The sequence below is a fragment of the Rhinatrema bivittatum genome, chromosome 6 (genome assembly GCF_901001135.1).
Source record: "Rhinatrema bivittatum chromosome 6, aRhiBiv1.1, whole genome shotgun sequence".
In the NCBI taxonomy this organism is placed as follows: Eukaryota; Metazoa; Chordata; class Amphibia; order Gymnophiona; family Rhinatrematidae; genus Rhinatrema; species Rhinatrema bivittatum.
The window spans coordinates 287,034,241-287,050,978 of NC_042620.1; the positions used below are offsets into that span (position 1 = coordinate 287,034,241).

Below are 16,738 nucleotides of genomic sequence, written 5' to 3' on the forward strand. Positions count from 1 at the left end.
CCCCCAAACGGCAACAATACGATTCCCTCCCCCTCCCAGCCGAAATCTATCGTTAAGACGATCGAGGACACGATTCACATCCCTAATATACATATGTCAGTAGCCCCTGTGCATAGTAAGCAAGTTTTCAGGAAGGCAAGAGTACACATATGCTATATGGAAAGGTATATGCATTTCGAGGGCATTATAGGCCAGGATTGGAAGAACACACTTATATATATTTTAGAAATGGAGTGTGGGCATCAAACATATGCACATGCTTCTTACACTTACTCAAGTTGTGGAAATCAAACAAAATAGAAAATCAGATTTACAGTTTTGTGCAGGGGTCTAGAGGGTAGAGATGAACTGGTGAGGGTCTGGGTCAGTTGGTGCACAAGGGAAAGATGTGCATACATATGCCTCCATGCATAAGATTGGGGGGGGGGGGGGGAGATGTTCACATGTTACAATTAATTGGTGCATAAACATGTGTGTACTTATAGGTATATCAACTACGTGGATCCCTGAAATGATTGAGAAGGGGGTTGAAGAGAATCAAACTGATCATAAATTCTAAGAAGACTGAAATGTTACAGATTGGTGGGACAATAGAGAGATGTTGCTTGTCTTTTGAGGGGTCAAAAGTAACAGCAGTTGTTGTAAAGTCCTTGTCAGAATGGATGGCCACTTGAATATAGAACAGGTATCAGCAGTGGTTAAGATGTCTTATATTCATATCAGATTTAGTTAGGCAGTTACAACCTTTTCTGAATTTTCAGGCCTTGGCATTAGCTATAATTGACTATTGTAACAGTTTACTGGGGTTTTTTGGGTGCTATTTGGTGCCTCAAGTGAGCCAGAATATGGCTGCTAGTTATCTTGGGTTGCCCAAGGCAGATACCAGCAATCCCACTTTTGAAGCTTCACTGGTTACGTATTAAATTGCATTCTAAGTTTAAGATCTTAATATTGGCATTTAAGATCTCGAGGGCCATGTTCCCCCACATTTATGACATTGATAATGCTGGTCCAGATCAAAACGTGTGGCAGCCATGATATTTTGATAAAGGGATTTTTGCCAGCTCAGATTTCAAAATAGGGTTCTTTCCTTGATAGTGCCAAAGTTATGGAATAACTTACCTATGGAAGTGAGACAGGAAATAGAGCTGATGTTTCAGGAAGAAACTAAAAACTTGGCTGATCTCAGAGATGAGGAGTGTGCAAGATGGAAAAAAAATTTTTTTTTTAAATTCCATCTTGTTTGAACAGGTGTTAAATTGTAAGTAGCAGAGTGGATGATTGTTGCTATTTTGGTGGTTGCATTTGTTTTTATTTAATTGTATAACATTTTAAGTATTGTACATTACTTTGGACAATTCTTTGAATCTGGAAGGCGATTCATACATTTTATTAAACAAAATAAATATGGAGCTTGGTTTGCTTACAAGCTCGCAGGAACAAAGAGGCCACTGAAACACTCTTTGCATGTCTGCCTTCTTTTTCTAGTGCTCTTTCTGTTTTCACAATGGAGTCTGGAGATGGCAGCAACCCAAGAATCAATAACTGCCATTGAGGGCTCTACAGTGCTGCTGCCTGCCTTCCACCCCTCAGGCGATGTGGGTGTCTTACAGTGGGTATATGTCAATGAATCCACAACTCAGGACATTCTGGACTATTTCAGAGACAATGATCCTACCATCAATCGGCTCTTTGTGGACAGAGTAACCTTTTACACCTCTAATGGATCCCTCCTATTAAAGAATGTTAGGGTGGAAGACAGTGGGATCTACAAGGTGACCGTTAATCTCCTTGAAAAGGAAGCCAGAAGAATCCATCTGAAAGTGCTTGGTAAGTGAAAGTGACACTAGTTTTTGGTTTGTTTTTTTTCCTAACCACAAAATATCTAGAAAGTCTGTCATCCAGGGCACATAATTAGTTTGCACTTAGAAGAATCTCCAGGAAGAGGTAAATATGCCTTTTTGTTTGCTTATATTTGCATCTTCCCTTTGACTGCTACTTAAAAGGTGGAAAAAAGGAAAGATCTCAAGATTTTTTGCTGATCTTGATGTTCTTGGCAAAAGAGACATCTTGAGTAAATTTGGAAATAAGCCCAGAGTATGAAGGCTCATGGAGGTCTAACCTACTGAAGTTGATAATCAGAACTACAAAGTGATTTGAGACTAAAGCAATTTCCTTAAAGATATTTGGTTTCAGGGCTAACAGATTGGCTACGTTGCCAGGGCAGCTTTTCAGCAACTATAGTAGTCTTTGAGGAATAAGAATAAAAGGATACAAATGGAAGGAGAAGAAATCATCATGCTCTGCTTATGATTTAAGAATATACAAAAGTTGGTGCAATTTTATTTTTTTTCTCCTACAAGGAAGTTATTGTTTAGATATGGGGGTACTGCTGTTATATTGACTAGAAAGGGGGGGGGGGGGTTGTACCCATATGCATGATTCATAGATCTGACCCCAGATTAGGGAAGTAAAAGATGGAAAATAAAATGAAAAGGGGAGATGGAGGTTGGAGGAAGGGGTGGGAGCTTCTCCTAGGATAAGCAGGATGGTGGTCCTCACGTGGGGTGACATCATCCGATGGAGCCCGACATGGAAAACTTGTTTCTAGAAACCTTGACTGGCAGACTGAGCATGCCCGGCCTGCTGCTGTCCACGTGGGGTACCCCTTAGTCTCTCTTCTTTTCGTGGTGCAGTAGCCTCGTGGTGATGGAGCTCCAACTCCTTGAAATTGTGTTTGAACTTTTTTGGGGTTTTCTGCGTTGGGTCCCCATAAGCATTCGGTTCCTCTGTTCAGTAGGTACCCTTGGCATTTGTCTTCGTTCTTTGCTGTCTCTTCCCGATTTCCACACTGTGGTGCCAGTCATAGACTGCGCACTGGCCTAGTTTGACAGTTGCCCCCCCCCAGTGCCCACGGACCATGTCTCTCACGGATCCACACGAGGTGTCATCTGCCTGGGGGCCTTGCACGTCATCGGGGGGTGTCGTTTGTGTGACCAAATGACCCCCCAAAGGGTGTAGAGCGCGCCTGGACAATATGGAGAAGCTCTTTGGCTCTCCAAAACCTTCAGCTTCGGTATCCTTGACACCCAAGGACCATGGGGAACTGTCCCAGTCTCTTCCCCTGCCAGTCCTGCATCAGGGAAAGACTGGGCCGTGCGCCAGAAATCCAGGAAGCATAGACACCGGTCTCTGTTGCCATGGTTCCAGTTCCAGAGCAACATCAGTGGCTGCTGAGCTGCCATCATAGTGGCACCAGCCACTGGAGGCCCATCCTGAGCCCCCAGTAGCCAAAGGCATTCCCCACCGGCAATGGTGCTGGGCACCATGCCGCCTCATGATGCTTCAGAGGATGTCTGCAACACCTCGGCTCACTCCATCAGTCCTACCCACCCAGGTCTTCCAGGAGGAGTTGGATGGCAGGGTGAAATCGGTGGTGCTCAAATCTCTATAGTGTCGAGCTGCCAGCACCACAAGTACCTGAGCTTCCACCATCGATGCTCACACCCCTGCTGGAGCATCTGGACGTCCTTGGCGCACTACTGATGCAATTGGTGCCCGAGAGGCCTTCGCCACCGCAGCGATCCCGGGTCCTCCGAGGAGGATGAGGCCTCAGGGACCAGGCACCCTTGCCTGCGGGGCCACAGCCAGTTCCTCCCAGTGTACCATGGCCACTGCCCCTCTCTATGCCTGGGGCTCTAACGATGCCACAGGTGCCCTCTCTGCATCCAGGCCTTAGTGAGGAGGAGGGTCCTTATAACCCGTGGGGTGATGACTCCTTGGACGTGTCCTCAGAGTTCAGACTGCCACTCCTCCGGAGGGGAAGGCTCCATCTCCTCCACCTGAAGACCTGTGGTCTACCTGCTTCATAAGGGCTATGGCAGAGGCCATCCCCTTCTAGCTCCTGTCGGAGGAAGATACTTGTCACAAGATGCTGGAGGTCCTCCAGTTCATCGATGCTCCCAAAGAGATCATGGCGGTGCTGGTCCATGACATCTTTAAGGAGCTCCTCTTCTGCATGTGGGAACACCCGGTGTCCCCGGTTAACAGGAAGGCTGATGTGACTTATCTGGTGCAACAGGCCGTGGTTAGAAAGGCCAGAAGCTTCTGCTTCTCCGGGGTGCAAACACAGGGAGCTTGATGGCGTAGGGAGGAAGGTATTCCAGGGGGCTATGCTGTTGCCTACATTGTGGCCTACCAGCTATATATGACCCATTACAACCACAATCTATGGAAACAGATTCAAGATTTTGCAGAGGGCCTCCCTCAGCAACAGCAGGAGTCTCTTGCAGCCATTGTCATGCACTGTTTAAGTTTAAGTTTTTTTTTTTTTTAATTTGTTCATTCTATGGTAACAACACTTTACCGGCCTTTCTTCTTTCCAGCTTGTAAGCTTCCAAGTTCTCTCCCCCTGTTGATTGTAACTTTGACTTATTCCTACCTATTATCTTTCGTTTACTTGAATTATTACTCTAGTTTTCCCTTAAACTGTAAACCGATCCGATATGGTTATTTACTATGAAGGTCGGTATAAAAAACTGTTAAATAAAATAAATGCTGGGACTCAAGGCGGGTAGACACTAAGTTCTGTCTACCTATGATATGTTCGAGACCACAGCCTGCCTATCTGCCAGAGGCGTCTGTGCCAGATGACTGGCTTGGCTTGGCACCAGGCCTCAGGTCTTCGGCCAGAGGTTCAGGGCAGACTTGCAGATCTCCCCTTTACAAGCAAAAACCTGTTTGGGGATAAGGTGAAAGAAGTCATGACGTAGCTGAAAGATCATCATGATACTCTTCACAGCCCCGCAGAAGGCCCTTTCTCTGCCAGGAAATCTCCAGGCTGGGCTCTCGCAAGCCCTTCTGGCCAATGAGGAACTTTCCTTTGGCTACCTCTGCCTGCCTGCCTCTGTCCAGCCCCAGAGGTTGTGGCCGACTGCAATGGGTTCTGAGGGCCCAACCAGGCCTCCAGCAAGTCCCGTCCAGTGGCTTTTGACGTGCAGCAAGGAGGCACGAGCTAAACACCGGTCTCCCTGGCGATCGCTCACCCGGTCGGTGGCAGGCTCCTCTGCTTCCTCCGCCACTGGGAAGCAATCACTTTGGTCCATTGGGTCCTCTCCATTGTCCGCCAGGGCTGCTGCCTGAACTTCAGCAGGCTCCCAGAGACCACTCCACCATGTCCATCAGGTCGTCCTCCAATTGTAACTGTCTGCCCTTTTAGCGGCGGGCGCAGTGAAACAGGTCCCCCACGAACAGTGGGGCCACTGCTTCTCGAGGTACTTCCTTATTCTGAAGAGAAATGGTGGCTTGCGCCCCATTCTCGACCTCAGGGCATTAAACCGATTTTCTCATAAGAGAAATTCAAAATGGTGTGTCTGGGTGCGCTGATCCCACTCCTCCGAAGAGGAGACTGGCTCTGCTCCCTTGATCTAAAGGAGGCTTATGCTCATATTGCAATTGTCCCCCAACCACAGAAAGTACCTCCTCTTTCTGGTGGGGATGGCACACTTTGTACTGAAAGTGCTGCCCTTCCGGCTGGCATCAGCCCCACACATCTTCACAGAATGCTTGGCAGTGGTGGCTGCCTACCTTGGGTGTCACTCAGTCCATGTCTTTCCATACCTGGACGATTGGCTGATCTGGAGCGACTCCCACTCTGGAGCCTTGAACACACTGGCCCTGATGGTTCAGACCCTGCAGATATTGATTTGTCATCTACCCCAAGTCCCATCTCTGTCCGTCTCCACAGGTAGATTTCATCTTCACCAGGTTGGACATGGCATTAGCAAAGGCTTTCCTGCCCAAGGATCGGGCGATTGCCCTCTCCTTTCTGGCCACCCTCATTCTCAACATTATTCCAGCGAGGCTCATGAGGCCTCTGTTCAAGCCTCTTAAGTCTTGTGACCTGAAGTTCCTCACCTGGAAAGTGATGTTCCTAGTGGCAATCACTTCCGCTCGCAGGGTCAGAGATCCAGGCCCTGGTTATGTAAGCTCCTTATACAAAATTCTTCCATGACCATGTGGTGCTGCGTACACTACCTCATTCCCACCCAGGGGAATGTGCTCTCCACCCCTGGACTGCAAGCGGGTGCTCACGTTCTACTTGGACCGTACAGCGAACCATAGACAGTCCACCCAGCTCTTTGTGTCTTTTATGACTCCAATAGACTGAGAGCAGCAGTGGGGAAGCAAACCTTGTCTAACTGGCTAGCGGATTGCATTGCCTTCTACGAGCAGGCAGGCCTTCAGCTGGCTAGCAGGGTGAAAGCTCACTATCTGCGGGTTATGGTGGCATCAGTGGCCTATCTGCATCCGGTCCCTGTCGCCGGAATCTGCAGAGCCGTGACTTGGAGTTTTCTCCACACATTCACGCCTTACTACTGCCTTGACAGGGATAGTTGCCAGGACAGTGCTTTTGGCCAGTCTGTTCTGCGCAATCTCTTTCAGTCTTGAACCCAACTGTTTTCATTGTGCTCTTTGTGGGACCAGACCACCCCTGTTTTCCCCACAGCACCACAGTTGTGTTGTGCTCGTTGGCATCTTGTTTGGCTACTGTGGGTCTTTGGTAGAATGGGGCAATCTGGAGCTCGGGAATCACCCACATGTGAGGACTACCATCCTTGTCCTAGGAGAAAACAGTTGCTTACCTGTAATAGGTGTTCTCTAGGACAGTAGGATGTTAGTCCTCAGGAATCCCACCTACCTCCCCACAATGTCAGGTTCACCTTCATTTTTTTGTTCTTGCTCGTAGTTTTTTGGTTTATTATGAGACTGAAGGGGGGCGCCCTGAGTAGACACACAGATTGCAGCAGGCTGGGCATGCTCAGTCTGACAGTCAGTTTTTCTAGAAACTTTGACAAGTTTTTCCATGCCGGGCTCCATCGGATGTTACACCACATGTGAGGACTAACATCCTGCTGTCCTAGGAGAACACCAGGTAAGCAATTGCGTTTTGTGTATTTAGAGTTTCAAAGAAAGCAGAGAAAAAGGATGCTTTGCACTTATATTTCAATGGGGGTGGGAGATGGCTAGAGAGATTGGGCTAGAGGTCTAGGCTGGGGGATCACTAGTGTGGGAAAAAAAATATAGGTGTATTTCTTAATATGTTGATGGCTTAGGCTCCCCAATCAGAATTTTTAGCAGCACTACAGAGGCAAAAAGTATCAATCGCATGTATACCAGAAACACATTTATCAGATGTGGAGAGTAAACATTGCACAGGAATTGGGTGGGACATTTATTCAGCTGCAATGAGTAGAAAAGCAGGAGCAACATAAAAATCTTTCATAAAACTCACCAAATTAGTTATTGATGGGGAGATACCTTATCTTGGCTGGTAAAATTAATGGACAGGAAGAGACCATATGTAACCGTTATGCTCCAAATGATTACAAACATACATTCTTTACAGATATAGAAAATTACTAACTAGAGGGTTCCTCTTTTAATAGCAGGGAATTTCAATTGTCCATGATATATCGATGTACAGATCCTCCCCTGTACATAAAAAAAAAAGTGAGAGAAAAAGGAATTGCATATGTATGTAAAGATTTACATTTTCTAGATATGTGGCATGTATTAAATCAGACTTCGCACAGGTCTAGAGCACATGCATCCCTATCTAGAATAAATTACATTTTAACTTCAGACTTTTTCTCTAAAATATTAACTGGTAAATTTTAAAAGGAATGCACGTGTTGTAGTGCGAGCAAAAATATGCCTCATCTTATAAAGTATGCACGTAGCATTTAAAAGAACAGCTGGGAGAGAAAGCGCCTCTGTTTAGGGTCAGTTTGTTCCCTGTACGTACCAGGATCATTCCAGATGGTGGGTTATGTCCCCCGTCCAGTAGATGGAGTCAGAACCAAAAACTCCCAGGGGAGGACCTATATAGCCACGCCTCCCCTGCCTCAATCCTCAGAATAGTTCTGACTCCAGCAGATGTGAGCGGGGGACATGGTGGTCCCCAGCAATTAAGTCTGTCTTTTTTCTGAGGGATCAATTAAAAAAAAAAAAAAAAAAAAAAAAAAAAGATTAATAGGGATATTGCCTCCTATTTTAGAGTGTAGTTTGAGGGGAGACAAGTCCTGTGGGCACTGACAAGACAGGTCCATTCAGCGACGGACACTGGCTCTTTCCAGGAGCTTGCTGACAGGCTGCTCCCTGTCTTTTCCTCTTTTTTTTTTTTTTCTCTTTCTCCTCCTCTCCCTACTAGGTTGCGATAAGTGGTGTTTGTTCTTCTTTTTCTTTCAGCCGCCGGTAGGGACAAGAGTTACTATGGGGTGAAAGTCGGTAGGGCCGACCGCTCCCCCCTAGCCCCAGAGTTTATTTTCCCCTCCTCCCTCTTGGAGTGAACGGAGTCCCGGGCTGCCCACCGTCGGGAAGGGACTTTCCCCGACTGTTTCTTCGGGTCGGTGAGGGGTCCGGAGGCAGTTTTTTACCGTTGCGCTTCAGCGCCAAAGTTTCAGCGTGTGCCACAGCCGCCCCTCTCCCCGGCCGTGATGCAGAGATCGCCGCCCAGCTCTGGAGCTCGGCAAGGGGGACAGCAGCCCGCGGAGGGGTTTTCGTCTAGCTTCCCTGAGGGGGAGTACAGCTCACTTCGTGGGCAGGTCGGAGGGGACTCGGACCACGCCGGCAGAAAGCGTCAGGCCCCGTTCCCCCTCAGCGCGGGAACGGCGGCCATCTTGTTGGCTGATACAGAGGCAGCTCTTTCTGAAGAGGACATGGACGCGCCGCTCTCGATGCCTTCTCAAGATTTGGGGGTTTTGAGCACAGCGGAGCCTGACAAACAAGGAGAGGATCCCTCGAGGGGCCCTCCTTCAGGAGTCCCAGCTTTTTCTCCAGAATTCGTTGTGCTAATGCATAGGGCCTTCTTGCAGAGCAAGGATTCGGGGCTTGGGGGCCCCCTCCCCCCCCAAATTGGCCTGCTTGACTCACCGTCCGGGGGGAGACCCTTCTCTGGGGAGGTCTCCTTTGCCCGCAGGGGGTTCGGTGCCCTCTCGTACTCCTCCAGTGACCCCGGCGCCGCTCCAGCTTCAACCAGCGGGGGATGAGGCGCAGGACCCGGATGTGGACGATCCCTCCCTGGCAGCTCAGGTGGAGGGCGACGATCCGAGGGTCCTCCGCATTTTTCAGGCAGCGGAGTTGGATGATCTCATCCCTCACATCCTGCAGGAGATGGACATCGACCCCCTCCCCCCCCCCCCCCCCAATCCAGATCCGGTGGCACCTGATCCGAAGCTCAAGAAGGGGGACCCTCTTCTAGCTGGCCTACGACCACTAGCGAAAGCTTTTCCCACTCACCATAACATCTTACAGTTGATCTCTAGGGAGTGGGATACTCCTGAGGCCAATCTTCGGGTCAGAAGAGCCATGGAAAAGTTGTACCCTCTTCCTACTGACTTCCTGGATATCCTCAAGGTTCCTGCTGTTGATTCAGCGGTATCCGCAGTCACGAAGCATACCACCATCCCGGTTACCGGTGGGATGGCGTTGAAGGATGTCCAGGATCGCAAGCTAGAGGTATACCTCAAGCGTATCTTCGAGGTCTCAGCGTTGGGTATGAGGGCTGCTATCTGCAGTTCCCTGGCACAGCATGCAGCTCTTCGTTGGGTGCAACAGCTTCTCACATTGCAAGCCTTGCCAGATGCAGAGGCTCTTCAGGCGGATAGACTGGAAGCGGTGGTCGCCTATGGGGCTGATGCTCTGTATGATCTGTTAAGGGTCCTAGCTCTGACCATGGTAGCGGCGGTGTCCGCTCGCAGACTTTTGTGGCTGCGCAACTGGTTGGCCGATGCTTCGTCCAAGACACGCCTGAGTTCCCTTCCCTTTAAGGGTAGGTACCTCTTCGGGGAGGATTTGGATCAGATCAAGTCCCTTAATGAAAATGCGGTACATAAGTTACCAGAAGATCAACCACGTTCTTCAAGATCCTTTTATTCCTCCAGGAACAGGTACCGAAATTAACGAAGGACGCGTCCCGCGAGACAGCAGACACCCCGGGCGCCTTCTGCACAATCACACGCCTGGAACCAGTCCTTTCGTGGGCGCCGCCATGGTAAGGGGAGACGGGGATCAGGTTCCTCCTCCAAAGCTCCACAATGATGCCAGATGGACCCACGAGGAGATTCCTCACCTGGGGGGTTGCCTTGCTCTCTTCTACGAAGAGTGGGTCCAAATTACGTCGAATCAATGGGTGCTGGACATCTTAAACACGGCTACGCCTTAGATTTTGTACACGCGCCTCGAGACCGCTTCCTGTTTTCCCCTTGTGGTTCTCGTCTCAAGCAAGGAGCCGTTCGGCAGACCCTCAATCGCCTACTGCAGCTGGGCGCCATAGTCCCGGTCGTGGCCTTCGAGCTGGGTCGGGGACACTATTCGGTCTACTTCGTGGTTCCCAAGAAGGAGGGCACTTTTCGACTTATCCTGGATCTCAAGACGGTCAACAAGTCTCTCAGAGTTCCTCTGTTTCGCATGGAAATGCTCCGGTCAGTGTTAGCGGCCGTGCACCTGGGGGAACTCTTAGCTTCTCTGGATCTTACAGAAGCATATCTACACATCCCGATCCATCGCAACCATCAGCACTACCTGCATTTCAAGATCTTGGGTCAACACTTCCAGTTTTGCACTCTCCCATTTGGCCTGGCTACGGCCCCACGGGTCTTCACCAAGATCATGGTGGTTGTAGCGGCAGCGCTCCGCAGGGAGGGTATTCTAGTTCACCCGTACCTGGACGACTGGCTAATTCGGGCGAAATCGCAGGCGCGAGGCTGTCGTGCAGTCGACAGAGTAGTTCAGCTTCTCCAATCCCTGGGATGGATTGTCAACTTCACAAAGAGCAAGCTGGTGCTGTCCCAGTCGCTGGATTTCCTGGGAGCCCACTTCGACACAAAGCAGGCCAAGGTGTTTCTTCACCCGGACAGAGCACATGCTCTGCGCACTCAAGTCACAAGTTTCATGGCACTCACCGCTCCCACACACAGCATGGGACTACCTACAGGTGCTAGGAACCATGGCTTCAACCATTGATCTGGTCCCGTGGGCCTTCGCTCATCTCCGACCTCTGCAGAGGTCCCTACTTACGCGGTGGAATCCAGTGTCGAGAGATTTTCAGGCAGTGCTACCCATTCCGAGAGTGGCCCTACTCAGCCTCCAATGGTGGCTGGACCCACAGCGTTTGGCTCGGAGTGTCTCTGGAGAACCTGGATTGGATGGTAGTCACCACGGATGCCAGTCTCGCCGGCTGGGGGGCGGTCTGTCAGGACAGTTCTCTACAAGGCCGATGGATGGAAGAGCAGTCGAGGTGGCCCATCAACCGGTTGGAGACCAGGGCAGACCGACTAGCTCTACAGGGGTTCTACCCACTGGTACACAGTCGAGCGGTCAGGATTCTCTCGGACAATTCAACCATGGTGGCTTACATCAATCACCAGGGGGGCACGAGAAGCCATCTGGTTTCGTTGGAGACAGACAGGCTGCTGGAGTGGGTGGAGCTACACTTGCAGCGACTAGCGGCTTCACACATAGCGGGCGTGGACAACATCCAAGCGGATTTTCTCAGCCAACATCTGGATCCCGGAGAGTGGGAACTCTCAGACGCAATGCGGAGGATAGTGCAGCACTGGGGGACTCCTCATGTAGATCTAATGGCAACTGCGGCAAATGCAAAGGCTGCCCGTTTCTTCAGCCGCAGACGAGAGCGCGGCGCAGAAGGGGTCGATGCGCTGGTTCTTCCCTGGCCACGACAGTGTCTCCTGTATGTTTTTCCTCCGTGGCCTCTAGTGGGCAAGGTCATCCGACTGATAGACGCATCAAGGCCCGGTGATCCTGGTTGCGCTGGAGTGGCCTCGGCAACCGTGGTTCGCAGATCTCCTCAACCTGGCAGTGGGGGGACCTCTTCGTCTCAGTCATCTACCACGTCTCCTTCGCCAGAGACCGATATTTTTCAAGGAGGCAGATCGCTTCTGTCTTGCGGCTTGGCTTTTGAGAGGCGCCAGCTAAGACGACGCGGTTATCCGGAATCTGTCATCTCGACGCTCCTGAAAGCTCGGAAGACATCCACTTCAGTCACCTATGTCAGGGTATGGAAGGTTTTTGAGGAATGGTGCGGGAAGAAAGCGATTCTGCCAATGCAGGCCTCTGTGCCGCACGTGCTTTCCTTCCTACAGGCTGGTCTTGAGTTGGGCCTGGCCTATAATTCTCTCAGAGTTCATGTGGCAGCTTTGGGGGCCTTCCTACATAGTGGTGATGGGGGGGGGGGGGGGGGAGCTCCTGGCCTCGCACCCGGATATCCTACATTTTCTCAAGGGGGTAAAACACTTGAAGCCCCCAATTCGACCGCCTTGTCCTTCATGGAATCTGAATTTGGTCCTTCGGGCTCTCTGTGGCCCACCTTTCGAGCCTCTGAGTACAGCCACCATCAAGGATGTCACCCTCAAGACCATTTGTCTGGTGGCGATCAGTTCGGCACGTCGAATCTCCGAACTGCAAGCTCTATCATGTCGAGAACCATACCTGCGGTTCACTCCAGGTGGAGTATCCCTGCGTACGGTCCCATCTTTTCTTCCTAAAGTGGTCTCTGCTTTCCATCTCAACCAATCGGTGGAGCTCCCGTCATTTGTCTCCTCTGATTTGCGTGACCTGCGCAAGCTGGATGTATGACGTTCCTTGATGCATTATTTGGAGGTCACTAATGATTTTAGGCTCTCTGATCATTTATTTGTCCTTTGGTTGGGACCCAGGAAGGGCTGCATGGCATCTAAGCAATCTATCGCTCGCTGGTTGAAGGGAGTGATTGTAGCAGCGTACATCGGGGCGTGTAAGTCTCCACCCTTAGCGGTTAGGGCACATTCCCTCCATGCTCAAGCGATGTCATGGGCAGAAAGTACTTCAGTCTCCTCTTAGGAAATCTGTAGAGCGGCCACATGGAAGTCGCTTCACACTTTTGCAAGGCATTATCGCCTGGATGTCCGCGCGCCGTCTGGCGGTCAGCTTGGAGACAGGGTCATACGGGCAGGGTTGTCCGCGACCCACCCATGATGGGGAAGCTTTGGTACATCTCACCGTCTGGAATGATCCTGGTACGTACAGGGAAATTATTCCTTACCTGCTAATTTTCGTTCCTGTAGTACCAAGGATCATTCCAGACCCCTCCCTTGGTTGGGGGTTCTTTTGTGGGACATCCCTGCCTTCCTGTCTTTACCATTCTTCACTCTGTACCTCTTGATGCTGCGAGTTTGGTTCTAGACCACAGTACTGTTTGCAAGTTCTCAGTTATGAGTTTTTGATTCCAAGTTTAGTTGCTGTTGGTTGACAGCTGTTTTTTACATTTTGTGATTAATTGATCCCTCTGGTTTTGTCTCTTCTCTTCTTGGCTTTGCTAGTCCAGTTACTGAGGATTGAGGCAGGGGAGGCGTGGCTATATAGGTCCTCCCCTGGGAGTTTTTGGTTCTGACTCCATCTGCTGGACAGGGGACATAACCCACCGTCTGGAATGATCCTTGGTACTACAGGAATGAAAATTAGCAGGTGAATACTTTTCTTATACCTATAGAGTATGACTCTAGAGGGGCACTTTGAATTGGGATGGGTTTTTGGGAGATGGGTTGGTGGGGGAGGGATTTAAAGACATTCAGAGGTATTCATAGTAATTGACATTAGTAAAGAATGATAGCCCTTATAACTGAAAGTCTAACAAGAGGAGTTGATTTGTACACTGTGGTGCTAGCTGCATTGTACAAATCTACTCCTTTTCATCATTTATAAGGGCTATAATTCTTTACTGTAACCAATGTAACCTTTCACAGCAAACCTACTCCAATATAACTTTGGACCTATTCTTATAAAATAGAAATAGAATAAAGTCAATGAACCATGAGGAGTGTGTTTTGTATCATTTTCCTTCATATCAATTTGCTTATCAGAAGCACTGCCTTCTATCCTTTGTCTCATTGGAAAATGAGATCCAAAAATCATTTCAAATATTTTGAAATCTCTTGTTTCTCTGACTTTTCAGTCATATATTCAAATAGTAACATTCTCTGAAGCTTTAACTTCCACTGTGATCTGGTCAGTTTATCTGCTGAAATCCAAGTTAACAATATAGTTTGGATGGCTAATATAAAAGCCGCCTTTAGAAATAGTTTCTTACCCTCAAGTAAATCTTCCTTTCCTAGCATGTAGCAGATGGACTCAGGACCAATGGGTATAGTGTACTCCTGATAGCAGTTGGAGACTATCAGATTTCAATCTGACGTCAGTCCTAGTACATATACCCCTGCGGGAAGTGCAACTCTTCAGTATTTTCCGTCTCCATAGCAGTGAGGGACTACCTGCACACACTCCCAGTGTTAGAGCAAAATTTAACAGAGAAAAACCCAAAATTAAGAACTTACCTCAACAGCGAGCACCACTCTCCTGCGGTGACACCCTCTGGTCCATCCCCCAGTTGAGAATTCCCGAGGTGATTTCCATGGTCCCTCTGAGGTGAGCCTCGGTCCGGCGGCCAATCCTTGGCAGGGACCTAGCCCCTGATCTCTGTCATGGCTGAGAGGCAGCGGGTGCAAACTCGAGCGCGGCGGTGAAGGTATTTGCCCTCTTCCCCCGCAGCCGGAGACCGCCCGGAATGAAACCGGGAAGCGCCAAGACAAGATAAGGTAGAAATCTTCTTTAAAGACTCTGGTCTCCAAAGCTCGGAGTCGCACAGGCTGCCGGCTGGGACCTGTGCCACCGGGTTGATTTGCCCTAGCAGGGCTAGACCCCAGTTAGATCCAAGGGTCCTCCCACGTGGAGACCCCTCGAAGTGGTCGCCATATTGCCCATGTGGTTGCAGTCACCATTTTGGCCCTGTTCGCCGCCATCTCAAGCCTTGCGTGCAACATCTTTTGTGCTCACATTACACGCTCAAGTTCTGTACACACAGGTTACGTGCACAACCCGCATTTTCCTAGCATGTAGCCAGATGGACTCAGAACAAGTAGCTATAGCTATAGTGTGCTCGTGCTAGCAGTTGGAGACGGATCTGACGTCAGCAGGTCTCCAAACTGCTTTGGAGACAGGATTAGCAGCCAGATGTCCAAATGATTTCCTTTATTGGGTAGTAACACGAATATATGAACAATGCCCAACTCTGGCCGAGTTTCGCCCTCTTACAATGGGGCTACATCAGGGGCTCTACTTGAGTCGTGTTATGATGACAATTCGTCTTAAAAAAGACTGTGCAACAAAAGGTTATTGGAAAGGCTGGTTAAACTCTCAATGACAGTGGTACCTCAGTTTCTTATTTCATAAACACAAGGGTTGCAAATGTGCTGAAATGTTTTGATGTGTTTGTGAAGACAAACACGGGCGGCAGTGTGGCTTTCCCTTAACTCGAACTAACAAGGGAAAGCCACACTGCCGCCCGTGTTTGTCTTCACAAACACATCAAAACATTTCAGCACATTTGCAACCCTTGTGTTTATGAAATAAGAAACTGAGGTACCACTGTCATTGAGAGTTTAACCAGCCTTTCCAATAACCTTTTGTTGCACAGTCTTTTTTAAGACTTGAATTGTCATCATAACACGACTCAAGTAGAGCCCCTGATGTAGCCCCATTGTAAGAGGGCGAAACTCGGCCAGAGTTGGGCATTGTTCATATATTCGTGTTACTACCCAATAAAGGAAATCATTTGGACATCTGGCTGCTAATCCTGTCTTATTTAAGGGTATGCAGTCGGCTTCCTGTCCTGGACCCGCTGCTGCTCCGGCTGACCCTGCCCCCGGACCTTCTCGCCCTTATCGTGAGCACCAGCCTCTGGGCAGTCCGGCTCATGCGAACCCTGATATCTCGGAGGACGAGTCCGAACCCCCCGATGAGGGGGAACTTCCCTCGGGGATAGAGCCATATCGAACTGAGGCGGTTCTTTCCCAAGGGCGATCTCTCCGACCTGGTCTCTCAGTGCCTGATGGAGTTGGCTATTCCAGGCCCCAGCACCATGGAGGCATCTACGCCGAACCCCCTGCTGGAGGGTCTTCGTCCCACAGCCCACCATTTCCCCTTCCTGCAAGCGGCGCAACAGCTGATATGGAATGGAATGCGCCGAGGCCTCTTTCAAAGGGGGTCGGGCCCTGTCTGGCATGTACCCCCTGGACCCGGCAATCAAGGATATGCTGGCGTGCCCTAAGGTGGACGCCCTGGTTAGCGCTGTGGTCAGGCTCACTACCATTCCAGTGGAGGGGGGGGGGCGGCCCTCAAGGAGGCTCATGACCACCTGGACGCCATCGTGAAACAAACCTTTGAGGTGGCAGCTCTGTCTCTGCAAATCGCAACCTGCTGCACAGTGGTGACACGTTCCTGTTTGTCACAGGTCCGGAACAATGCTCCGGCAGCGGACATGGAGTCAGCTTTCTCATTCCTTATGGATGCCGCCTCCGATGTAGTCCGTACAACAGCCAAGTGGGTCTCATCCTCAGTAGCAGCCAGGAGGCAGCTCTGGATTCGGAATTGGTCAGCCGATGCTCCTTCTAAGACACGTCTCACTAGAATGCCGTTCAAGGGTTCTCTCCTGTTCGGCAGCGACCTAGATAAACTGGCCAGCACATGGGAGCCTCTCCAGTACCCTCGACTGCTGGAAGACAGGTCCAAGAGGAACCATGCATCTTTCCGAGGCCCTCCAGAGGTAGAAGCTCCCAACGCTTCACTCCCTATAGGAGTCACTACCAGGCACCTCGTCCTCGGGCCAGGAACCAGTCCTTTCGGA

The 16,738-nt window shown here is 50.0% G+C and overlaps 1 protein-coding gene across 1 annotated transcript in view; it reads left to right on the plus strand.

Moving 5' to 3' along the window:
* Positions 1-16,738, plus strand: part of LOC115094360 — a 141,132-nt gene that overhangs the window by 17,400 nt on the left and 106,994 nt on the right. Inside the window, exon 3 of the mRNA XM_029607334.1 lies at positions 1,489-1,830. Within this exon, the coding sequence (XP_029463194.1) occupies positions 1,489-1,830 (342 nt within the window). The remainder of the gene's footprint in view (positions 1-1,488; positions 1,831-16,738) is intronic.